Genomic DNA, 27,607 nt, shown 5'->3' on the forward strand with positions numbered 1-27,607 from the left:
CTCATACACACACACACACACACACACACACACACACACACACACACACACACACACACCATACAGACCAATACCCAAAAACCACTTTTTTGGACTCAGGGGACATTGAAACTTATAGAAATTTGGGTACCTTAATTTTTTCGGAAAGCAATACTTTCCTTACCTATGGTAATAGGGCAAGGAAAGTAAAAATAGACGTTATTTTCGTTCACTTTGTAAATAATAGAATTTTCAATAATAAATTATTGACTTCAATATAAGCATACATGTAATAATAATAATAATAATAATAATTAATTATTATTATACATGTAATAATAAACTACAGTGTAAACGACACAGTTATGCACATAACTTACTGATCTTCAAAAGCATGTAGTCACAAATACCGGCCCAAACGTATGTTCACTGCCAGCCAAAAATTCTCAACTAGGTACTCAGACTTGAAAAAAGTGAATCAAATAGCTGCTGAGTCGTTAGCATAACAATGGAGACTGCTACAGTAATAATCTACCTCATAAAACAGTGATGCAAATTTCTGAATTTCAATTTGAACAATTTTATGGCATCTCCCGTCAGATTAGCATAAAGTCGCTTATTAAAACGTGTTGATAGCTTGATACTAGTAGTATGATGATTGTAATTTGTCTATAAATAAATTTATTGCCTATATTTGTCTATTTCGTCCATGAAATAGAATTACCTTCAAGTCAACACTTGATAAATGTCTTGCACTTAAAGGCCTATATCAAATATACTTGGATAAGTCACATTAATACTTCATATTTGAAAGGTTAGCCTGAAATTTATCAATTTTTCTCCTACATAGAATAGGCTATGATAAATGTATTGCACTTATAGGCCTATATCAAATATACTTGGCATAAGTCACATTAATACTTCATATTTGAAATGTTAGCCTTAAAATTTATCAATTTTTCTCCTATATAGGATAGGCTAAATTAAAGTCTTAAAAATTCACCACAGCTAAAGTATCATACAAACCACTGAGGTTTGGAACCCACCTAAAACCTTGGACATATTTATCTTATTTATTTATCATTTACAATCAACTTAAGGACAAAGAAACAGACTACAGTCCAAAACTTCTTTTCATCCCAATTTCATAAAATAAATTGTCCATAAAGGTTATGTGCGACTTTCCAATCTTCACTAATTTCCACATTGAAACAAAACACAAACACTTGAAACAATTAATTTTGAATTTGGAAAGATTAAGATCCGAATTGATAACAAAATTCCTTCTACTTAGTATAGTACTCAAAACTGTAAAATAAATACACTACCTATGAGATATTACTTCACTCACATCCAGATCTGGGACTTATGTTATTAAATATTATCCTCAGTAGAAAAGTGTATTTATTAATTGTCTCAATGTCTCAAGCTAAGGTATTCAAATTGAAAAGTTGCACATGTAAGTGCAATAATAAACACATTGAATTTGCAATAAAACAGAAGTACATTTGTTGCTCAGATTTAATTTTAAAAACCATTTGTAAGATTGAAGGATCCTTGCGAAGGCAAGGATTTGAAGGGAAACTAGGAAATGCAGTTTAATTTAATGACATTACTATGCAGCATACATATTTATAATTGTAATGTCAAGTGTATAATTTAAGCAACATGATTAGTAAAACTACTATAAACGTTTCAGTTTCATGTGATAAACATGGAAACAATTTCAATCTACACTAACACTTATGAAGTTCTATAAGATCACTCAAAGAATCGATTTGAATCAAAGAAAGGATTCTTTTAAATACATTTAAAATTGAAAGCTGAAATATCAACGAAATTTGAATAAATGTTTTGGAACTTGATAATTTGTTAAAAGAGGCCTAATAGTATTAGAGTAATTCAATGCATCTTCAATATAAATCTGTACAGGTCAATGTCCACTTTAATTACTGAACGAGCAAACAAAATAAACATAATTCATTACTAATCACCTTAGCTAGAGAAGAGAGATAGCTTGCATATTATTGAAGGACTCTTTTATGGAAATTAAGTAGATGATTCCGTATTTCAACAATAAATTAATTAATTTGCAAGCTAAACGATGGATGGACATGGTAATTTTCAAACTTAGGTTGAATTTATGCTAATGCCTTGATCATGTTCAATTCAGCTATATTCGGCATTTTACAAAAGGGAATCAAAACAATATTGAACAGTGAAGAAATTTTTTAGACCTTCCTTTAAATGTGAAATTTAATAAAGTAATAAACAATATTTCCTTTTCAACGACGCATCCATCAACTATCAATTATTCACAAACGTGAAAAACGGATAAATTCAAAAAGAAAAACAAAATAAATGTACACGATAATCAGGCAATCAGGTTTCCATTAAAAAAATAAGAAAAAGTGGTATGCTATTCATTTTTTAATAAACAAGAATTACGTAATAGGTTACGAGGCTTGTGTATATCTCCTCTGTTACTAGCAACAGACATTTTAAAATATTGAGATACATTTTTTGAAAACGTTCTTGAAACCTACCAAAAGTTAAAACGCATTCCAAAGCCAATGAACGTACATTATTTGAAATATAGTATTTGAATACGCGATAAAAATAATAATTAGACAAATATTATACAGACTTGAAAGCCTACAATATTCACGCAACGTAGCCTATCCTCCTTTACTACAAAGAAAAAATAGTTTGAAATGTTTTTTCTTATGAAATTATTCATTCATTATTGAAAGAATTCAAAGATGATTCTTCATAATAAATCATTATCCTATATCCTATACTATTAAACGAGCAATTTCTGTTTAGATGTTTTTATGTTTATATATATAATTATCTGAATGTGACCGGATCTCGAAAACGGATCTAGCGATTCTCACGAAATTTGGAACATAGTAGGTTTATGATATGAAAATTCGATTACACGAGGTCTCAACCCTGGGATAACTCGCTGAAGGACATTAAAGGGATAAAAACGTCCTTGGAAAACAGCTGGAAATTTTGTCGTCTGTCGATACCGTGAGTGAACGAGTGCATGTGTGGGATCATTCAGCTGATTTCACGAGAATAAAAATTTAGCAAGAAAAAATTATTTTCGTTTATTTCTCTTTTTTTTAGAAAACATGTTTACTTCAGAAAGTCCAAGATAGTAACTAGATGCTGTTAGTGTAGAATAGTACATAGTATATTAACAAATATTGTAGCAAACATAGTATATCATTCTAAATCAAATTCATAGTATACCTATTTGAAATTGATGATGCGTTTGTTTTTTGAAGTGTGAATAAATTGTTATTTTGATGAGTGAAACTAGCTTAACCTAGATTTTGATTTGGGCTGTAGTATAAATCTGAAAAAGGACAGTTTTGGGCATAAGCCTGTTGTGCCTCCTCATATAACTGTAAAAATAATTGTACGACTGAAAAAAATGAATAAAAAAGTATAAATTGCAATCTTTCGTTACAAATTTTCTATGCTTTTACACTCCAGAGCAAAGCTCGGTCTCCCAATATTTATTACTTATATTAGGTTATCAATTAATAATTTGGCATCTATTATGAGATTCAAATAAATAAATAAATGTTTATTTCCCAAAAACTAAAACTGCAACATCAATTACACAAAAAATTAGATTCATTACAATATTACATACAATAGTTAGTTACAAAAAATTCTTATAATGTGTCCTCTACTTGTTAGTTTTTTCTGTGTGGAAATTGACCTACTCCACTATGGCGTACCATGTTCTAGAGTAGATTTTGTTAGTTTTTTGTGCGTATTATGATTAGTTAGTGTTTAGTAAGTCATTAGGTGGTTAGTTGTTATTTGAAATAATGTTTTCTATGTACTGTCTTCCTTTGCTCATCAACCAATTGTGTACTATTGTTTTCAACTTTCTAGGATGATTAATCTTTTTAAAGTTTGCAGGAAGTAGATTATATAATTTTGGTGCTAAATGATTGAAATGTCTCTGGTATAGTGCCTTCCTTGCAACACTGGTGATGAGAAGATTGAATAAAACAACTTGCAGTATAATTTACTGATGGAGAAAATCATATTTAAAAATTATGTCAACCTTACTTCATTTCCTACAAAATTCACAATGGGAACTGAAACTTTGATACCAAAGTCTATTATATTTGTTTCATACCTTCGCATGTCTCCTCGCTATTATCTTCACCACCATCATTATTATAAGTTATAGGTACCGATTTCCGAGCCAAAATAAAATAGAATAAGGAGATAACAATAACGACCGAAAACACATAATTGATAGCAATGTAACAGACGACCACGTACTGCTTTGGCATACCTGTTGAAGGCATAGCAAAACACTCCGAGCAACTCTGATATAAGAATAACAATTATTATCAATGTCTTAACATAGTCTCTCAGTAAAAAACCTTCTTTGTCGTTTCTTGGCTCGATCTCTGTCTGATTGCACAGATGTGAAACTTATTCTATTGATGCTACTAAAGAATCTATCACAAACGGATCCGTAAAACAATCATAATTATCATCATATAAATTGAAGAGAATAAATACTATTAGAGTGGATAATTTATATAAAAAAGTTATCACGTCATAATTTATATTTCCTAATAAAAATTTGGTGTACATGTACAATGCACATTCTATAGGGTTGATTCTTTTAATGAATTAATTAATTTTACGAAGACCTTGAAGTATTTCCTGTCATCTAATGTATCTTAAATATTCCATTCAAGAAACTTATGTCAATTCGAAGCTTATATACGGTTAAATATAAACTCATTATCATTTTACAAGAGCTTCTAAATCAAATTCACAGTATATCTATTTGTAATTATTGATGATGTGCTTGTTTTTTGAAGTGTGAATAAATTGTTGTTTTGATGAGTGATAGTAGCTTAAGCTAGATTTTGATTTGGACTGTATTATAAATTTGAAAAAGAACAGTTTTGGGCATAAGCCTGTTGTGCCTCCTCATATAACTGTAAAAATAATTGTACGACTGAAAAAATGAATAAATAAACTATAAATTGCAATCTTTCGCTACAAATTTTCTATGCTTTTACACTCCAGATATTTATTACTTTTATTAGGTTATCAATTAATAATTTGACATCTATTATAAGATTCAAATTGAATAAAACAACTTGCAATATAATTTACTGAGGGAGAGAAGCACATTTTAAAAAGCTGTCAACCTTATTTCATTTCCTACAAAATTCACAATGGAAACTGAAACTTTGATACCAAAGTCTATTATATTTGTTGCATACCTTCGCATGTCTCCTCGCTATCATCTTCACCATCATCATTATTATAAGTTATAGGTACCGATTTCCGAGCCAAAATAAAATAGAATAAGGAGATAACAATAACGACCGAAAACACATAATTGATAGCAATATAACAGACGACCACGTACTGCTTTGGCATACCTGTTGAAGGCATAGCAAAACACTCCGAGCAACTCTGATATAAGAATAACAACCATTATCAATGTCTTAACATAGTCTCTCAGTAAAAAACCTTCTTTGTCGTTTCTTGGCTCGATCTCTGTCTGATTGCACAGATGTGAAACTTATTCTATTGATGCTACTAAAGAATTTATCACAAATGGATACGTAAAACAATCATAATTATCATGATATAAATTGAAGAAGAATACTAGAGTGGATAATTGATATAAAATAAAAGTTATCACGTCATAATTTATATTTCCTAATAAAAATTTGGTGTACATGTACAATGCACATTCTATAGGGTTGATTCTTTTAATGAATAAATTAATTTTTCGAAGACCTTGAAGTATTTCCTGTCATCTAATGTATCTTAATTATTCCATTCAAGAAAACTTATGTCAATTCGAAGCTTATATACGGTTAAATATAAACTCATTATCATTTTACAAGAACACTGATTGTTTTTATAATATAGCCACAAATTATTTACTAATATCGGGGCACCAAGCTTTGCTCGTAATTTATTTATAAACTATTGATAAACAAAACACAATTCTTTAAAATTATAGGGAAGGACTAACAGGCACAGCCCAAAACTGTTTCTTCCCAGAATTTTGATTTATACAATATAAATAGTTCAGAAAGTAGGTTACGTTTTATACACTTGAATTCAGGTTCAATTTCTAGTCCAAACATGTAAAAACAAAAAAGTTCTAATTTAGATTATTTACAAACTCACTAATCACTTAAAATTGTCAAATAATGATTAACTTTGAAAATTATGATATACTCTAGTTTAGAATGATTATCATGTCAAGTCAACAAATCAGATTATTTTGATCAAGTTAATTAAAATTTATAGATTATATTTCTCGCTGATTGATTACACAGCCTGAAATAATTATGTTTCTCTCCCACACACGCATCTTCTGTTTCGACAGACGACGAAATTATCATCTGTTTTTCCAAGGATGAATAATTGTTATACTTTTCATGTCCTTCATCGAGTTTTTCCAGGGATGAATAAGGATGAATAATCAAGGATGAATAATTGTTATCCTTTTCATGTCATTCATCGAGTTTTTCCAGGGATGAGACCCAGTGCAATCTAATTTTATATCATAAACCTACTATGTTCCAAATTTTGTGAAAATTGTTAAAGCCGTTTACGAGATCCGTTGAACATGAATAACCAAATATAAACATATAAACATACAGAAATTGCTCGCTTAATATAATAGGATTATAATGATCGGGGGAGGACAATAGGCTAATCCCAAAATATACTTTACGTGGGAACAGTCTTAAATTCATCATGCATTGAATTTAAAAAATATCGATTTGCTTAGGACTCATGAAATTATTATAGAATACAACAATCTTTAAAATTAATTTCAAAGAAATACTGTACCTACTGTACGTGTGGAGAAGGTGAAAATCAGATTAAATGTAACATATAATTTTAAACTTTTGAGTTAAAATTTATTTCACTAAAGTATTTTACTCAATGTGGGTAACCATCATTTCGCCTTCTATAGTGAGGTCCACGTTATAATGGCAGTGGAGAAAGATAGGAGAACAACGTTGGCGATCCTCTGTCTTGTCAATGCCTTCTATAGATGGTAGCTGATACAGGTTTATTGGTGTGATATTAACTGTTCATTCTCGTTTTAAATAATCAATTATATTTTATTAAGCAATAAATTATATTTGTCAATGAATTCATATAATTAAGATAAAATATTTTGTTGATCAATAATTAATCATTCAACATATCTATCATTCCACAAAGCGGACAGCGCTATCTCTCTCACATTGCTCTGTTGCCAGATCGTCTTTCAACAATGTAGAATTATAATTATTAATTCTACAATTAAATGCAACAATTACAACTGTAACTACAATTGCAACAACTACAATTAATTGTAGAATTTATATTTAAAATTCTACATTGTTGAAAGACAATCTGGCAACAGAGCAAAGCGAGAGAGATAGCGCCATCCGCTTGGTTAAATGATAGACAAGGATAGCAATACCGTTGCTAATCAAACACTGCCATTATAACGTGGACCTCACTATAGTGTGAAGACATCATCAGACTTCCATCACTAGAAACAGAGTAAACCCTACTTCAAGGTATGAATTGAATTGAGAGTTATGATGAGTGTGGTTGGAGAGTAGATGGTTGTGCGTTGGGTTTAAAATTGGTAGTAAATTGACGAAGGAAAGAAACATGACTGTTGTTTTTACCTGCATTTATTGTCTATGAATAAATGAAATAAATGAAACATACAATCTTGTTAATCAGTTCATATGTTGATTTGATAGAGTTTAATGGAACCTTATCAACCTTACAACACTCAGTTCACACTGAGAAAATAGATTTCAAGGCATCTAATCAGTCTGATGACGTCATAACATCGAGGCAAAACAATTGTCACAGACTAATACAAATACTTCTACTGAAAAATTGAAAATTATGTTGGATTTACTAGTACTGTAAGGAAGAATAAATCTCTGAAGTAGTATTTTGGATGGATACCATCACTTCAACGAGTTAGGATAGAATTAGGTTACAAGCCACAAAGGTATTGGAACAGAAAATAATCTTTACCATGAGCAGTATCCATTAAGCACGCAAACACTCGATTAAACTCGACACTACACTCACTTAATAACAAGTTGTTTATTAACTAAAACTTCACACAAAAATGTAAAATTATATTAAAAAGCACGCTGAAGCAACATTTTTCAATCAATGACAATGGCAACTGATCAACTAATCTAAAAATTTAATAGCTAATGAGAGAAAAGAGACAATGAGTCATATATAATTGATTCGTAACGAATAAGAATTTTATAGTTCTTTATCTTGCCTTATCTACTACCAACAAAATACTCGAATTATTATTATTTACATACATTCATCATTATTTGAATTTGGCCTCGGCTCTAAGCCCCATTACTGATTGTTGTCAGAGAGTATATAGTGAGGTCCACGTTATAATGGCAGTAAGGGGAAGATAGAACAAAGTTGCCGAACCTCCGTCTTGTCATTGCCTTTTTGACTTTTTCATGTATGTTTTGGAAAGAAATAAATGATTGATTGATTGCCTTCTATAGACGGTAGCTGATACAGGTTTATTGATGTAATCAAATCAAATCAAATCAAATTTTTATTTGCCATTTCAAATATAATACAAAACAATGATAAATGTCAAAACAAAGTTAAGCAAGATAGACAATCAAAGTATTCATATAAATAAAAACTTTGTTACACAAAATAACATAATAGGCAAATAACAATAATTATTATTTATTAAATAAATAATAATAATATTAGTAATGTTAACTGTTAATTCCAGTTTAAAATAATCAATTATATTTTATTAAGCAAGAAATTATATTTTTCAATAATTTCTTAATGCATTTTCATGATTAAGATGAAATATTTTGTTAATTAATTATTAGCTGATACAGGTTTATTGATGTAATATTAACTGTTCAATCCAGTTTAAAATAATCAATTATATTTTATTAAGCATGAAATTATATTTTTCAATAATTTCATAATGCATTTTCATAATTAAGATGAAATATTTTGTTAATTAATTATTAATTCTACATTGTTGAAAGACGATTTGGCAACAGAGCAGAGCGAGAAAGAGATAGCGCTATCCGTTTTGTTGAATGATAGACAAGGATAGCAATACCATTGCTAATAAAACACTGCCATTATAACGTGGACCTCACTATAGAATGTAATTACATTCATTACTCTGTGATTGGTGTACTCAAACTGGTTTCATTATTGTCTGATTTTAACATCAAATACGAATCCAAAACGGTTTCAATTAGGAGAAAATCTCCAGAAAGTGGGACATTGAAAATTGCTGACACTCTGTTTATAATTTGACTGGTGCATTCAAGTATATGGTATTATGAACCATACCTCTTCTTCAAGATGGACCGAAAAAAATATTTATTACAACTACCATTATTGGAGCTCAAAACTGTATCTATGATAGATACCGTTTCACAATAATTATTGAAGTGTACACAGCCCCCAATCACCCCCCCCCCCCCAAGAAATGGGACAGGCAATTCACACAGTAATGGACGGCTGGTAAAAATTACAAAATTTAAGTAAGTTAGTAGCATAAAGAGAGAGGACAGATTCAAGAGAGCATTCAAGAGCTATCTGTTAGCCAATCCATACTACTCGGTAGAAGAGTATCTACAAAGTGACGACCACGACGCTGCAACGTTTCCAGTGGGATAACTACAAGTATCAAGTAAGACGCGATCTTTGGTCTACCCAGGAATCTGGTCCTTGATTGAGAAATTGCATATTGGGTAACTATTGCATTTAATGCAGGGACGAGGGGACAGGCATCGCCAGAAAAGCAACTGGTCGACCAGCAAACACAAAGTCACCTGCAAAAGGTCTCCTTTTTACTTATTTACCAGTACCACATCTTTATCAAGAACAGCATACCTGGATCTTCAAAACATAAGATGTTTCATAGCATAATAAAAATGGTTGGAGTTGCATTCACACACAACAGTGACATGTAAAATTAATTCCCACAAGTGTCAATTGGCTTATTCTCTCAGTGAGTAGAAATAATATATTAATTCGAAGTTATGGTGAATTTTATATTTTTACTGTCTCTGTTGTCTGCAGATCCAGCTTTAATAGGTACTTTATTTCACATTTTGATAAAAAGTTCTTTCAACAAGCAAAAATTGTGGCCAAAGCTGCATAACTTTATCAGCTGTTTAAATAAATTTCAGAGCGTGAGAAGGGCAACATTAGTGGACTTATGATAGTTTAATAACTAACGAGGTTTTTAATTCCTTCTTCAATTTATATTATGGTATAACTACAACTCTTCATGATACTAGGCAACATTTTTTTTCCACAAAAAATATTGGAAGTGGATTCAACTTTTTGAGATTCATAATTCTTACAAACATTTCACTAGAATAATACGGAAAATGGAACTGCTACGGCAGTAAGATATAAAACAAAGTTCATGTTAAAATGTTAAGATTGTGTAACTCAAACAATGTCAATACCGTAAAGATAATAAAACTATCGACTTTTGATTACCACCAATTTGTGAGTACCAATATTATTTAATAAAACCACTTATAGAAACAAGTGAATCATCATCAAACAATAATATAACTATAGGCATTTTCCTTTTATTGTCAGTTTATGAATAGAATATCTTTATTATGACTTCAATATTTAGCCTATGTCTAGAATATCCAGAGTTATTAATCCTAGAAGATAAACTAGCTCAACTTCTTGGTTGATTACATATTGGAGTACTTGGTTAATTATAATGTTGATTAGTACAGATAGTGGGATCTTTATTTTTTGGGGTCTTTTTCATTGTGTCCGCAAGTAATGGATTAGATTATGATCCTGTTTGTTTTGATATGAGTTTTTCATTTGAATAAGGCAAATTTAATGGAATTACAACTATTATGGCACCTGGGGTTAAACATAATTGGATACTTATTAGTTTTTACAGTTATGGATGTCAATTTTTTGTAATACATGACTTGATGTCTTTATGAACTTGAAATTTAATTACATGAAAAAATAGTTTAGTAAGTTAGTACAATGAACTAGAGATTATAATTAACCTTTAAATATTAAAATTCAATAAAGAGATTTCTTAATTCAATTCATGAATCTTCAAGAAAAGGAAGAGACGTAAATAAGTTAATTAGAAGTGATCATCTGGGCTTTACATAATAGGTTTCTGAGGAAACTGACAATGAAGTTTGGCCGGTCAAAGAAATACAGAGGAAAGTGTTAGAATTATTATTCTAAAATATTACCTTCTCTAGGTGCATAGCTCCTGGTTTCTTGACTTAAAAGTGGTTTCTTTTCTTCTTTATCGTCTCCCATATCTATAATTGAGAATAAAGAAGATCAACCTCTTCCAGCAGGCCACTATCACAATATCACAATTCTGTTGTTCTGCCAATGCCAGTGCCACCAATTGATGTGATTGTGTCCATATGATCAATGTAACAAAGGTTCAAGAAAATTTATATTTCAAGAATAATAATAATAATAATCTTTCATCTAGGAAATTCTTTTATGAATAACTTTCCTATTAGTTCTCATGAAGAATGAATTATTTTTTACATCCAATCTAAATTCAAATAAAATATGAAAATAAGAAAAATAATGAAAATTATACCGTTATTCCGTGATGTTGGCAAACCTACACAAGATGGCCGTCGTTGAATTTAGTCAGCTGTTCGACACAGTTTGTTTATAAATTTTGTGTTTTTTGGTTATTTTGTGAAAATTTAAGACATTTTTAATGAAAAGACTCAAGTTTTAAACATTTCATTTTGAAGGAGGATCATTAAATACCACGAATACATCGACAAAAGTAAATATAATCCACATCACTAGATTAGGTATGGCATAGTGTACAATACATTTGACTTGTTTGCAATATTACTGTTATTTTGTCTGGTTATCTAATTTTTGTAAATCGTAATGGCCAGCTTGGAAGATAAGATTTTAGGTGAGAAAAAACATTATTACTGTGATAGTAGTAGTGATGATGGTGGTGGTGAATCGGATGCCGAGGGAGTCTGTGATGAAGCGTCGGGTGGGTCTGCGGCGTCTAATGAAGCTTGCAAGAATCTCACGAAATGGGATGGAGTCTCTTCCAACACGGGCCCCAAGGGTGTCATCAAGGATTGGCAACGATTCAAGCAAATGGAAACTGAAAAAAGGGAAGAAGATGCTAGGGCGCGGCTCAATCTAATGAAAAAACTTTCAATCACTTGCAAATCAGATCTTGACAATCAAAAGGAAGAGGACGCTGATAAGGAACTTTCTGAGCTACTCGACGATGAATTCATCGCGCAGTATCGTAAGCAAAGAATGGCTGAAATGCTGTCGGAAAAAGCAAAACTTCCAATTTTCGGAAAATTGATCCATTTGAATAACGGGGATGAATTTCTGGAAGCAGTTGATAACGAGAGTAAATCGGTAACTGTCATTGTTCATATTTACGAAGACCGCCTAAGAAGCTGTAAAAATATGAATAAGTGTTTGGTTACATTGAGCGATGAGTACAATCAGATCAAGTTCTGCAAACTGGTGGGGTCTTCAGCTGGTATGAGCAGTCACTTCAAATCCGATGGAGTTCCAGCGTTGTTAATCTACAAGGCTGGGCAGATGGTTGGCAACTTTGTCAGAGTTACTGACGACCTCGGAGAAGAGTTTGAAGCAAGTGATGTTGAGAACTTCTTGATCGAGCATGGAATGATCTTAGACAAGTCTTTTGTGCCAAAAATCATTACAGACAACCAGAACGATGATAGTGACGTGAGTCTTGATTGATAAATTATTTTTTTGTATCACGGCAGCTGAAAGCTTGCATTAGGCAATACACTTATGGCATAAATGTTTTAATCAATTCTAAATTGCAATACTTCATCATAGAATAAGTACTGTTTCAATTGTGTACAATGTTTCCAGAATTCATGATCATCCAAAGTATTGAAAACACAAATCATACTCCTAAATAGGTATATCTTGGAATTATTTGTAGTTAGTATAGCTCTGAAACTCAATAAATCACGTTGCTACTTCATAACTAAAGCTACTTCATAACTAAAGCAATAAATTTTTGTTAATATAAATGGTCTTCACGTCGAATGATATATGGTTTACTTTCTTTATCAGTTTTTTATTATTTCATGGTATATTAAACTATTACTAGAAGAAGTACTGATGAGATAATATTGCCCAAATGCTAGAGGATACTTTGAGAGAGTCCCAACATGAATTAATTATTTTTTCAGATTCACATTTTGCAAGTCGACGAGACAACCTGACTCACAATGAATCTTAGTTTACCCATTGAATCTAAATAAGCTTTGTCACTATAATTTGTACTAGAAAATACAATCATCAATCATACTCACTGAATGTGTTATCCTTCTCAGGTGTTGGACGTTATGTTAGGATTATCAATGAAGATAAGCTGTTACATTTTCTATGTAAATCTCTGTAGGAAATATGTGAAAAATCAACTTTAAATCCTCAAGCTATTTCTAAATGTACTTCCTTTAAAATAAATAGGCTAAGATGAATTACTATTCTGGAGAAACTTTTTATCAAAGTACCATATCTAAGATTATTAAGACTTGATATTAATTTTCTACTATAAATATTTTTTGGCATTGATATTTTATCTTATTAAGTCTCACGGTCGTAATCAGAACTGATTGAAAGGTGTTCAAATGACATGTAATATGTAATCATTTATGCCTTAGAGGTAAACTAATTTTTAATTTCTCCATGATTATTGTCAAACTCAATAGACTCATTTTTGGCAAATTTTTCTTTTGTTAGCTTTGCTTAATTTTTAATAAGATTTATTCAAGATTTTTTAGATTCAAGAAAATAGTTTGTTGCAGAGGCCAATAATATGTGTCTATACTTTACTTCTCCAAGTTCAATATTGAAACTTTGGGTATGATCACATTGGATGCACGCAAGTGCATGTGAGATCATGCAAGATAAGGCTCTCAGATGAGTAGGAAAATCTGTAGGCCTAAAGAGCTGTAGGAACTATAGGAACTCACATTGAATGTGTGCAATTGCTGGTTGCGTACAATGTGAACGCGCAATCTGCGCGCTTGGTAATGCATGATATCACGAGCACTTGCACATAAATTATATGTGCATCCAATGTAAATACCATACCCTGATTTTATCATAACTTAGAATGTAAGGTAACTGATCTATCTCTTAATTTTAATTTTATCATCTTATTCTGTTAGTGTCAAATCCCACCATATATATAAAAAATAAAATCACTGCCTTATTGGATTAGAATCGTCATGTATATTTATAAATTGTTTTAGAATTTTGATCTCTATTTCTATGAGAAACTTATATAAGTAATATCTTATCAATTTATTGGATCAAATCCACATTTTTATTTAAAAATAATATGCTCTTTGGGCAGTATATAATTTTACAATGCCAAGATACTTTTACTTGAAATTTAAGTGCCATCTAAATTTTTACCAGGTTTTATTCAAAATATGAATTCTAAAGAAATCACGAATAGTGTGTTCAATTCCCTGAAATTTCCAATGAACTATTCAATCGGCCACAATTTTCCCTATTTTCTGTAGGTTTCAGTAATTAGTTCTATTCAAATGTAAGCTATCCATTCTTTGCAGTTAGATTATCTTTGATCAAAATTCTTCCAATATTTTGTTCAATTTTTTAATTTCTATCTAATTTAGTGAATAATTAGTGCTTCTAGGTATTAAATTTATTATTTTTAGCTAAGCGCTTCAAGCAATAAAGCTTTAAAATATTTTAATTTTTTAGAATAAAAATTACTTTTTAGATTACTTTGATTTTTAGTATTTTATATCTTGTATCTAGATTAGCTCTCAAATTGTGTTTTAAAATAATTTGTGTTCACAAGGGACAGTTCTATTTGTGAAAATATTCTGGAAAACTACCGTAAATTCACTATTTCAATGATAGCACCAATATTTTGATACTTCATATAATTCAAAAATCTTAGATGTACAAAATGTAATAATATCGTAAGTTTTCTTAATACTTTTGTACTTTCTGATGTAGTTTTTATAAAGAATGTCCAATAAAAAAGATGAACTTGGTACACTGAATTGTTGCGTTTTGTGTTTCATTTATTACGGAATTAAGAATAAAATCTTACAGAAACATAAAACAGGATCTTTTTCACTCTTGTCAGAGAGCTTATCGTTTTTCTAAGCTTGGTAATAGACAAAAATAAGTCGAGTCCAACTTCAATATTAAATTTTAAAAAATTTAGAGGTGACTCCATTTTTCATCTTAATATCAGATTAGATAAGCATTGCCATTCCACTCCTTCAGTAATATACAAACAAGTTGAATTATTGTACACTACTTACTAGCATGCGTTATTTCTGGGATTGTGTTTGAAAGTAGTAATTTGTTAAGTTTTTCTGAACCATGAATGAAAAGTTAGTTGTGTACATATTTAGAAAAGTTTCATCCAAAAGAACTCTGTAATTTTGAATTGGTGAATTTACTTGTGTGAGCAAATGTATTTTTTAGTAGAAAAATACTTGCTATTTTTTTAGTCTGGTACTAAAAATATGTCGCCATAACTTGATTTTTACTTTACAAGAAAGTCAATAAATTTATAATATTTTGTAGACTCTATTGATAATCTCTGATTAACACAAGTAAATTCTTCAATTATCTCATTACATAGTTTTGTTGAATGTTATAAACTTTTTCTGTCAAGAAAATTACATTAATTGCATCAAACAAGAGAAAAGTGGTAGATTTCGCTCATAAAATTGATTTTTTGAAATATGAAGATTTTTAAACAATGCTTCAAAGATTCATATTGAAAGTTTTGAAATATGAAGATTTTTAAACAATGCTTAGAAGATTCATTGCAAGATTAATAAGTAACATACGATATCTCCTGATCGTTTTTTTTTTCAAAATAAAATATATCCTAATTGAATATTCACTTTTCTCTACTGGGATACTAAAATTATTGAAACACTAAGGGCCGTTTGCACAGTGACAGTTTAAACTAAATTCCATTTTAAACTGGATTAAATCCGTATCAAGTATCGTATGTTATAATGTGTTTCATTTTGAGTTTAAGCCAACAGCTGATTAAATTCAGTTTAAGCTTTGACTGTGCAAACGGCCCTAAGGGCCGGTTTCCGAGCTCGGGATTTAGCCAAGCTCTAGACTTTAAACAGCTGGAGCCAGAAAATTGGCTTTCCGAAACGGGGCGTAGTCGCAGTCCACGTTTAAATTAAATTTCGAAAAACTAGAAAATTGAACACAAATAAAGAGAAAATAGTGTAAAGTTTCAGCTATTTTGAATTATTTAGGAATGTTTCATTTCGTCAAGGAAAAACGTTTCCAATTATAGAAATGAGAAAATAAAGATTATCATAAAAACTGCGACTACGCCCCGTTTCGGAAAGCCAATTTTCTGACTCCAACTGTTTAATGTCTTGAACTTAGCTAAATCCCGAGCTCGGAAACCGGCCCTAAAAGTTATCATTTATACTTGAAAATGGCTCTGATTTGAGGCCCAATTCACACTGAAGTGACATATGGCGGTGGCGTGGGGATGACTTTTTCAACTCTCATGTAAACATGTATGGTTCAATGAAAACAGAAGTGGCGTGGCTAAAGTGGACCATATATATTTAAATGCGAGTGACGTGTTAGTGGCAAAAAATCAGTGCCACTCCACCGCCACGTCAGTCAAGTGTGAATTGGGCCTAATGAGTTGAAACTAGTGATTTGATGAAATAAAAAGGGTACTTGATAACTTTTATTATGTTGCAATTCTCATTGAATCAACTCTGGTATATGGGATCAAGAACAGATGTCAAACAAAATAAACTTGATACTGCATTTGAAAAATGTCTCATAAAAGAATCATGAAAACGTATATGAGACATTCAAACCTCTATAATTATTTTAAGATATGAATTAGCCAAGTTTCTGTTTTTCAAGCTGCTGTTTAAAAAAAAAAAAAATTAGACATTCAAACCTCTATAATTATTTTAAGACATGAATATTAGCCAAGTTTCTGTTTTTCAAGCTGCTGTTTAATCTCATTCATGTAACCGACTCCACGGTATATAGAAGAAGATTTTTATTTTCATCTAAATACCGTGACCGACTATTTGGTTATGGATGATAGGTATCATGGTGGAGCTGCGAAGGTAGCTTCAAGATTGAGAGTGTTGAATGTAATACATGTATTTAAATGGTGGCTTACATAGTGGTCCACTATTTAACACCATCGCATTAAATGCAGCTCTCTCAAGCTTGAAGCTACCTTTGCCGCTTCACCATGTGTCAAATCAAATATTTTTTATTGCCATTAATAAATACATGTATCGACAACGTCAATGTAAAGGTGCGAATTAGGCGCCGCGAACATGAGCAATTCACTTTTAATCAGCTGATGCCAAGCTTTTTATATCTGTATCTTACCGTTTCTGTAAAAATACAGATATAATCAGCTGATTAAAAGTGAATTGCTCATTTTCGTGGCGCGTATATCTGTACGCACCTTATCATCCACCCAATGTAATGTCCACCCAACTCAACGTTTTCCATTTTTCTGAGCCAATCAATCAATCTTTGTTTGTTATTATATTGACAGGAGATTGATGTGGATTTACCTTTTTAAAATTTGAAAACAGATTGAATTTTATATGAAAATTCCAAAAAGATTAAGGCAGCTGAGCTGTTCATTTCAAAGCCTTCAATCTTTTTGAAATTCACCTGAATCTTCTTTTGTTTTCAAATATGAATATGAGTTATTTCCACTGAAGAGACTAATGAATACGAGTCATTTCCACTAAAGAGACAAATCAATTTGAGTCCTTCAATGTTGTTTTCCATCACGAACTGCTTACTATTAAATCACTTTTCTGTTATTAAATTGAACGACCAGCAGTCAAATTTCACCAATGAATGAATTTATTAATTACAGAAAGATCTCGTCACAGTAGGTGATTAAATTTATTGAAGAAATTCGATTGCTTGTCGTTCTATTTACAGTAATAACAAAAATAGTATGAGTTATTTCCACTCAAGAAACTTACTTGGTAAACTAAGCACAGTATTTTTATACTGAAAATCTGATAATATTAACATAAGCATAGAGAAACAATAGCATAAGTAGATATCCCATGGTATAGGGCGTTTATGTCGCAACTTTTACTGTTATCTCAAGCTGATAGTCCACGTAGTTCTTTCCTGTGAAGCTTTATGACGCTGGTAGTCTCTCATATTGTGCCGTTCATACACTCTCACCCCAAAAAACCAGTAAAATTCGACAATAATCAAGAGTAATCGGCTTGAGATAACAGTAAAAGTTGCGACATAAATTCCTTATACCATGGGATATCTACTTACGCTAATGTTTCTCTATGACATAAGCTAGTGGGCCTACAATATTTACAGTAGACCTTTTATAGTGGCTTGTTCGATTGGCATTTCAGGAAGAGGATACAACTCGGTCTTTGAAATCTGCTTCAAAGCTACTCAACATCATATAAATTTCCAGTTTATGGACCAGAAGGAACAGTGGTAACTTGAACGGTGAGGTTTGATAAGTATAACAATTACAATTAGTACAGTATAAATAGAATGTACACTGTCTACTGCAGATGGTTCAGTTACGGGAAAAAGCTATACTCTGTGCAGAATTACTTCAGACTTGGGATGGACATGCGCAGCAGAGAAAGCATACAGCGGGAGGGATACAGAGGCGCGATGTTGCCGTTTTGAAGCGGCCAGCGATCTCCAACTTCTAGTGACTGTTCATGTGCTCATGCTACACATGCGAAGTTTCCTGTCCGAAAGCAGTCAGACAACTGACAAATTGGCAACTGCGCTTCTACCTATGACTCTATTAATCACTGTAATTGGCTGATCTCCCTCCACTTCTCTGCGCTGCATATTCCTCCAAGTCTTAAGTAAATTTGTACGGGCTATAGTTTCCCATGACGCCGCTGCAATTTGAAGATTTTCTCGTGACTGAACCATCTATAACCGATTTTCTGTGTCATACATTATTATTGCAAATGAAAATGCCAATGAAGTGGCATATCGAGCTTATGATTGGTTATGATTAAGCCAAGAACTGTGGAATACTTTCTAAGTAATGAGAAAATATAAGATGATATTTTTTGTCCAAAATGTTGGAGCCTCTGCACCTATAGTGAGGTCCACTTTATAATGGCAGTGGAGAAATATAGGAGAAAAACGTTGCCGATCCTCCGTCTTTTGTCAATGCTAAGTATAGACGGTCTAGAGATTCTTATAGACGAGAAGATAGATAGATGCTTCTATAGACGGTATAGCAGATACAGGTTTATTGATGTAATATTAACTGTTCCTCTCGTTTAAAATAATCAATTATATTTTATTAAGCAATAAATTATATTTTTTAATAATTTCATAATGAATTTACATAATTGAAATGGAATATTTTGTTAATTAATTATCAATTCTACATTGTTAAAAGACGATCTGGCAACAGAGCAAAGCGAGAAAGAGATAGCGCTATCCGCTTTGTTGAATGATAGACAAGGATAGCAATACCATTTCTAATCAAACACTGCCATTAGGACCTCACTATAGGCCCACTCATTTCCTTCGGGTGCTTGTCTTGTCTAACTTTGAGCCAAGTACAGTCTTGACCTCTTCAGCTTTTACAGTAATTATTATACTTAAAAAGTCATTAATCACTCCAACATCTGTCTCACTTCTAGGAGAAGTATTTTTCAGTACATTATTGGGTAGTTATAAGCCCTGAAAGAGAAAGAAATTGAATGGAAAAATTATCAAAAAATATCATACTTTCAAGGGCGGACATCTTGAAAAATATTGGAGACATCACAAAAATCCACAAAACTTTTAAGGCATTTATCAAGCTTAATTTTTGTATGGGTTTGGGTAGGGTAGCCATATGTCGGTGGAACTCTGTTTTTCCAAGATATAAGCGTGTTAGCAAAAAAATCCGCTTTCAAACCACCCTTATACCTTAAGCACAAGGGTTAGAGATGGGGACTGCAAATATCAAAAAATCACAGCCAATACTGCTTGTTCCCTGGAAAAACCCCCTCCCGAAATATCAGTTATAGGGCACACTGGAGGCCACAGGAAACCCCACTGGGAGTCCCTATTTTTTTGTACACATTTAAATCAGCTTCGCACAAAAAATTCAATAGAGTCTAATTTGTTCAGCTCCCCAAGATTAGTCCTAACAATTTAGGGAGTTCCAGGGTGGTAGAGTTTTCTAGGTTTGAAGGCTTTCTTATGGTCTCCAGTGTGCCCTCTATAACTGACTTTAAGGTGAATTTTACCAGGGAATAATAAGTATTGGCAACACATTTTTTGGTCATTTGCAGCTTTAATATATATTATTGATTTATTTTATTTTCACAAAAAGTACAGATCGGGTGTGAAAAACTAAGGATACCTTGTATAATTTCTCTCCCAAATCCAGATTACAAAAAGTCAAAAATAGGGGTACCTCCCTATAACTTCTTCTACCTTTATGGGTATCTTCTAGAACTTCTCCTAGATTTAGTCCATTTTCAATAAAAAACAACATAAACTAAGAATTTTAAATTTTGATGTTTGATGAACAAATCACCTGAAATTAGTAAATGTTTGAGTTAATTTCTCAAAATTTGGAGCTAGAAAACACAACATTTATACTACCTACATTATACACATTATGTAGGCCTACACTCAGGGCGATTATAAATTATTTGTGAAGAATTTTAAATTTTGATGTTTGATGAACAAAATATAACACTCAAATCACCTCGAATTAGTAAATGTTTGAGTTGACTACTCAAAATTTGGAGCTAGAAAACACAACATTTATACTACCTACATTATAAAAATTATGTATGCCTACACTCTGGGCGATTATATATTATTTGTGAAGAATTTTAAATTTTGATGTTTGATGAACAAAATATAACACTCAAATCACCTGAAATTAGTAAATGTTTGAGTTAATTTCTCAAAATTTGGAGCTAGAAAACACAACATTTATACTTCCTACATTATATAGGTACACTCTGGGCGATTATAAATTATTTTTGAGTGTATAAAGCATTTCACTATTAGGCTACCTACTATAATAACTTTAGCAAAGGAATTTGTTATCTTTCCATTTATATAGTGTAGGAGTGTGATCAAATTCGATGCGTGTATGTGCAAGTGCATGCTTGGATGAGAATCAAACTATGGAATAAACGATAGGAACACTCACAGACTGAACGTATACTGGTTGCGTTCAGTGTGAGCAGCTAATAATAATACAAATATCGAGTGACCTGGCTGGCTCAGGTCTGGTGTCACAGTTTTCAGGTCGCACCTGATCAATTTCAGGGCTCCTTACATGACAACGACTATTTTTAAGCAGCTGGGACCGACGGCATAACTTGTCCATCCAAAACACGCAAAGCAGCTGCATACACGTCACAACATGTTTGTATCGCACTTTCCAGATTTTGTTTTTCGGCTCACTTAGAATCTGACGTACACTTGCACATAAACTGTACGCATTCAATGCGATCACACCCTAAGCAAGTTACATACACATCGATTTTTTGCCGTCCTTATGAATTCTATCAGATTAAACGGGACTTGTCACACATCATCTGTTTGAAATCATCTTTTAATATAATATTATATTAAATATCGGGGACCGAGCTTCGCTTTGGAGTACAAGAGCATAAAACATTTATTACGAAAGAAGAAATTATAATAACATTCATACAGAAATGTTCTATCTGATAACAGTAAATTTAGATTAATTCCCAGAGGAATGCAAGAATTTCCCTCACGAAGGCCCAGTTGCACAAAAGCCGGTTGAATTTTAATCCTGATAAACTTCACGTGAACCAAATCAGAGAAGACCATTTAAAAAAGATTGATCTACTGGAATTAATCAGGATTTAAAATAACCCGGCTTTTTTGCAACCGGCACTAAGTACCTGATTGAATGATTACAAAAGTTCAACAGCTGAGTCATAATTTTGACACAGTCCCACACACATGAACTCGCTCACTCACTTCCATCACCAACAGACGACGAAATAATTATTATCTGTTTTTCCAAGGATGAATAATAATTATCCTTTTAATGTCCTTCAGCGAGTTTTCCGAGGGATGAGACCTAGTGCAATCGAATCTTTATATTATAAACCTACTATGTTTTGAATTTTGTGAGAATCATTAGAGCCGTTTTCGAGATCCGGTTAAATACAAACATATAAACAGAAGTTTTTCGTTTAATAGTATAGGATAAGCTAATAACTTGAGTATAGATAATATTGTTATACTCAAGTTGTATTTGTATTGTATACTCTAGTTCTAGTAATAATTATATTGTAGAAAAATTTATTTGTAAATTTTTGGCAATAAATTCAATTCAAATACTTTGTATTTATCATGTTTGATTTATGACGATGCATTTGTACAAATAATGCTTTCTGCAATAAAGAAATCTTGAATCTTGAAAAAAAATAGAATTTATAAGGGCGGAAAAAATCGATCTGCGTGTAACTGGCTTTAGGCTACTTTTATTACTTTAACATATGAATGTGTTTCATTTTTATAGTACATACATTTTTATAGTCACACACACATCAATTTTTGGACGTTCGATTTTTAGCCGACCTTATGAATTCTATCAGGTTAAAAGGAACTTGACAAACATCATCTGTTTAATCTAATAGAATTTATAAAGACGGCAAAAAATCGTACGTCCAAAAATCGATGTGTGGGTAACTGGCTTAAGCATGTTATGCACTTGTATTTTATGTAGACCTATATTGTTGAGAATTCAATTTCTCTGTTGCAGATAAAATATGGCTGACCGACTAACCCAACTACAAGATCTGATCAACCAGCAAGCCGAGTACTTTTGCAACAGCATCGGAATCCTCCAGCAGTTCTCGACTCCGAGCAAATTCTCCGGTTTCGATCGTGGCGGTAACGCGGGTGGCAGCACGCCCAGCAGCGGCGGCGCTACGACCGCCAATCAGAACAGTCAATCCAATCAGAACAGCCAATCCAACCAGCAGGACGACTACGCGACTCTGTTCGCGACGCTGATCGCTCGCACGGCGAAGGACATCGATGTGATCATTGAGTCGTTGCCGAACGACGATTCGTCGACCGAGTTGCAGATTGCCAGTCTGCGTCTGCTGGAACAGGAGAACCAGGAGGCGGCCGAGCGCCTCGAGGAGGTGGTCAGGCGGGGAGAGGTGCTCTTGGAACAGGTCGGTCTCCAACAGAATTGTAATTAATTAATTTGCCATAATAGTTATTTGTGCAACTAATGCGCAAAGTGACAGTTTGCTGCACCGAAAGAAACGTTTACGCCCGAGCCGTAGGCGAGGGCGGAATGGCTTCTTGAGTGCAGCAGAGGAACTTTGCGCACGTATTTCACATTACTTTTTCCTACAGATACCTTGAAAAGTGAGCATTTCTGCACTGATTGCAGGCCGCAAAGAATCACTTTTCCGCTCTAGTGCGCAAAGTAATACTTTGCGTACTCCAGATTTGCAGCACGACAACGCAAAATAGTTAGTAGGTTATATGGAGCACCAGTGCAGCAAAATCAAAATTAAGTTGGTAACAGTGACTGTGGTGCACGTTATAATATGGCAGTGGACAACGATGACAGCGACAGCCACCACATGAGTGCCGCCTTCATTCATTTACTACATTATTATTATTATTCAATTTTAAATAAATTATGGATTTCAGAGAATTTTACCCATAATTACCCACTTTTCATATTCAATGGTAACTGTAGGAAAAAAGCAATTATACATTCGCATCTCTAGTACATGGGTTTCTTCCCATAGTTGAGTAGGCTAATTTCTGAAAAAAATGCAATTTATTTTTTATATTTCTAGTAAATTTCATGTATTGTATTTTTGAATATTATGTACATTTTTATTGATTAGATTGGTTATTTGTATATTAATGGAAATAAAATTTATTATTATTCAAATTCTTCTTCTGGGCCAATCCAGCAAATTAAGCCAAATCCAGTAATCGAACAGAAAAATTTTCTCCAGCCCTTTTTTTAGTTTATAAAATTCTGAATAAAATGAGATCATGCGGAACTCTCTATCTCCAATGAGTACTGAGTTATGATTTTTCAAAAATGAGTAAAATTGAAAAAAAAATAATTCTAATAAATTTTATTTTTTGATCAACAATATCTTCGATTGTTACCATTTAGATGTATAATTCAAAATCCCTCTGGGCGTATTTTTGTGCTCTACAATCTGAGATCAGGAATAGTGCTCTATCTCATATAGATTTCCCATTACTGGATTTGGCAGAAATAGCTGAAAACTGTAAAATGCACCGAAAATACGAGGTTTTTGGGCCACTCTGTATCTAGCACAAGGAAATTTTGCATGAAGAAATTGGTTCTGAACTTCTCTTCTTCTTCTTCTTCTTCTTTGGCTGTGCCTCATACCATTTAAATGGGGTCGGCATTCCTTCCTCTTAGTCTGCCTCTCCACAAAGCCCTATCCAATGCTTCCTCTCTCCTCCAACCACTCTCCCGCAAGTCAGCCGCTATTCTATCTCCCCACCTCATCCTAGATCTACCTCGTCCTCTCACACCATCCAAAACCAAATTCTGCACTCTTCGTCCAACATAATCCTCCTCCCGTCGCTGTACATGCCCAAACCACCTCATCCTTGAGGTTCTGAACTTCTCTCATGTATCCAAATAATATATTAAAAAATCAGTACTACAATATAAATTGCAAGCACCAATGTATTTAGTGACTGGACTAAAATATCACTAACAAAACATCTACATTTCTATTCTACTGAAGAGTTTTTCCCTTTTATCAGACATGTGAAATTATTATAATCTTTATCTACAAAATAAGTTGTATTATGTTAGTTTTTAAAGTATTTTTTCGTAATTGTTGACGATGCTTATCGCTTTTTTGAAAAGTTTTACAGCAAATGAAATTTTTTATTCAGGTGCAGTCAGCGTTGGCAGATATCGCCCAGAGCCAGCTCGAAATGCAGCAACTCACTACTAAGCAACTAGTTGATAAGGGGTCTGCCACCTCCCTCCCAGCCACCAATCCCTAGCGATATGCCACATTTTACTGGACAACTAATTATTTATTATTCAATAATCAACAATCTTTAGTACAGTCATATTCTTCAAGAACAGTAGACATTCTCCTGGAAACCTAATAAATGTATTATTCCATAGTCAACAATCTTTATACAATCTTTGTACTACAGATGGTAATTACTGAGATATTGCAATTATTCAAATGCTAATGAATTTATATTCAAAATAATGAATTTCCATCTAGCTGTTATCAGTATTTGCAGTTGCAGAAATCTTTGGGGTGATTCGCAGCATTTAATTTTGATTTTAGTTTAATAATTATTATTAATCGTTATACTTCAAGAAAAGTAACATTATTCATATAAAATTGTTTATTGATTTTTTATTTTTATATAATATGACGATCGGGTGTTACCCGCAAGGGTCTGTTGAAAGCACTAATATAGAGATTGAATAGAGATTTATAGTTCTACTTATATACACATTGTTATTGACAACTTTTATGATCTACAATAGAAAAAAGTAATTGATTGGGCATAGTTGTATCACAAATTGAATAACTGTGTTAGATGATTGAAATATTATAATTATTGATTAATAAGAATGAACAATATGCCTGTATCCATTCTCGATGAATTTAGAATCTTTTTGTAAAATTGCAAGTTAATTAATTCATTAGTTCGTAAGTTCCTTCCTTTATTTTACTATAGATCGATGTATGTGTGTGGAATAAATTTGAATTATTATTAAAAATTAGTATTTTTTATATTTCATCGAATAACCAGGCAAATTTAACTATTAACCCTTAATAATAAAGGACATTTTTTTGTATTTCACCGAAAAAACAGGGAAAATAATAATAATTCAACTTAATCCTCAACAATAAAGGACATTTTTTTTTGTATTTCACCGAAAAATCGGGGAAACTAATAATTATTATTATTGTTGAATGATTAACTATCAACTATAGCGATGTTCTTTATAATGACAGTATTTGATTAACATTGGTGTTGCTATCCTTGTTTATCATTTGACAAAGCAGATAGAGCCAACCTTTTCTAGCTCCGTCAAGTTGCCAGATCGTACGTCAACAATGTAGAAATATCAATTAAGAAGATATTTTTCCAAAAATACTTTTTCTTTACGAATAAAATGTATTGATTATTGAAGAGTTATATTAATTACATCAAATATCAGCCATCTTCCTCTATAGAAGACAGTGGCAAGGCAAATAATCGGTAACGCTGTTCTTCTATCTTTTTTCACTGCCATTATAACGTGGACCTCACTATAGTTCACAGTTTGAAGAGAGCATTTGGGGTTTTAATAAGGGATATACTTGAATACACTAATAACTACCAATGATTTTAGAAAAAAAACATTCTTAGATGAGCTCGCTTTTGGGTGAACCATTCAGAACAATCCTAGAAGTTTGCCTGTTATTAGTTACTAGACAACCAAAGATATTCTGATGTCGTCGTGTTGTCGCATAAATGAATACTTATTGCTAATTGTTCGGCTGAATATTTGATATATTAAAAAAACTGTTCTGATTTCCGAATTATAGTTTAATAACAACATGGCTACAGTGCATGATTTTTCAAACACCTCAATTTCTAGGAATACTTCTAAATACCGTGGACAATGTCACATTGTACATCTTGAATTATTCCTCAAAAATGTTACATTTTAGTCCAACTTTTCTACTTCATCAAATATGCCTGTAAATAAACAGCATATACAGGGTGTCTGATAAGTCACTCCCTATTTTTATACAGCTATAATTTCTTTATTTATGAACCAATTTGTTAGAACTACTCTTGTTAGATAGAGAACTCCTTGAGGTTGTGTTTAACACCAATTTTCATTTGTTTCAGTTTAAAAATGCCCCCTCTCTTGACTGTGGAAGAACGAGCCAACATAGCAGCTCGTCATGAGATCTGGGGATCTGTGGTGCGAGTACAAAGGTGATGGAGTGCTGAACGAGGGATCCAAGCAACACTGGATGCAAAAACAGTTAAAAATTCCCATCCCAAATTACTAACAACAGGGCGTGTCGCAGATGCACGACGATCAGGAAGACCATGAACGTCAAGGACAGCAGAGAATGTTGACAGAGTTCATGAGGAGCCCTAAGGAATCACTGCGTCAAGGATCTCGTGAAAGTGGTCTTTACATACAACTCTGTTGCAACGATTATTAAGAAAGATCTCAGTGTTTTTGCATCCCTCGTTCAGCCCTCCACCACCTTTGTACTCGCACCACAGATCCCCATGACGAGCTGCTATTTTGATTCGTTCTTCCACAGTCAAGAGAGGGGGCATTTTTAAACTGAAACAAATGAAAATTGGTGTTGAACACAACCTCAAGGAGTGCTCTATCTAACAAAAGTAGTTCTAACAAAATTGATTCATAGATAAAAAAATT

At 32.4% G+C, this 27,607-nt stretch overlaps 3 protein-coding genes across 8 annotated transcripts in view; 2 read left to right on the plus strand and 1 right to left on the minus strand.

Moving 5' to 3' along the window:
• LOC111043649 (type 2 phosphatidylinositol 4,5-bisphosphate 4-phosphatase) overlaps positions 1–11,454 on the minus strand; it is a 34,266-nt gene extending 22,812 nt beyond the window's left edge. The window contains exon 1 of the mRNA XM_039429582.1: positions 11,307–11,454. Within this exon, the coding sequence (XP_039285516.1) occupies positions 11,307–11,376 (70 nt within the window). The 5' untranslated portion in view covers positions 11,377–11,454. The remainder of the gene's footprint in view (positions 1–11,306) is intronic.
• A 229-nt stretch (positions 11,455–11,683) lies between these two features.
• On the plus strand, positions 11,684–26,763 carry LOC111043648 (mediator of RNA polymerase II transcription subunit 21). Of its 6 annotated transcripts, none has more exons than XM_039429072.1 (4): positions 11,684–11,872; positions 18,531–18,635; positions 22,919–23,339; positions 25,078–26,763. In XM_039429072.1, the coding sequence occupies exons 3-4, from the start codon at positions 22,926–22,928 to the stop codon at positions 25,189–25,191; spliced, it is 528 nt and encodes a 175-aa protein (XP_039285006.1). In that variant the 5' UTR covers positions 11,684–11,872; positions 18,531–18,635; positions 22,919–22,925; the 3' UTR covers positions 25,192–26,763. The 6 variants fall into 6 exon arrangements, with proteins under 6 accessions (XP_039285006.1, XP_039285005.1, XP_039285008.1 ...); XM_039429071.1 differs by having other exon boundaries at positions 18,531–18,630; XM_039429074.1 differs by having other exon boundaries at positions 11,688–11,900.
• On the plus strand, positions 11,691–15,155 carry LOC111043647 (phosducin-like protein). Its single transcript, XM_022328646.2, has one exon. The coding sequence runs from the start codon at positions 11,983–11,985 to the stop codon at positions 12,835–12,837; it is 855 nt and encodes a 284-aa protein (XP_022184338.1). The 5' UTR covers positions 11,691–11,982; the 3' UTR covers positions 12,838–15,155.
• Positions 26,764–27,607: the final 844 nt, after the last annotated feature.

The sequence above is a fragment of the Nilaparvata lugens genome, chromosome 5 (genome assembly GCF_014356525.2).
Source record: "Nilaparvata lugens isolate BPH chromosome 5, ASM1435652v1, whole genome shotgun sequence".
NCBI lineage: Eukaryota > Metazoa > Arthropoda > Insecta > Hemiptera > Delphacidae > Nilaparvata > Nilaparvata lugens.

What these genes read in the sequence shown, in the direction of transcription:
- LOC111043647 (XM_022328646.2), top strand. Translation starts at nt 11,983, where the DNA reads ATGGCCAGCTTGGAAGATAAGATTTTAGGTGAGAAAAAACATTATTAC.
- LOC111043648 (XM_039429072.1), top strand. Translation starts at nt 22,926, where the DNA reads ATGGCTGACCGACTAACCCAACTACAAGATCTGATCAACCAGCAAGCC. An exon ending in GAGAGGTGCTCTTGGAACAG is followed by an intron (nt 23,340 to 25,077) that starts GTCGGTCTCCAA and finishes TTTTTTATTCAG; the next exon opens with GTGCAGTCAGCGTTGGCAGA.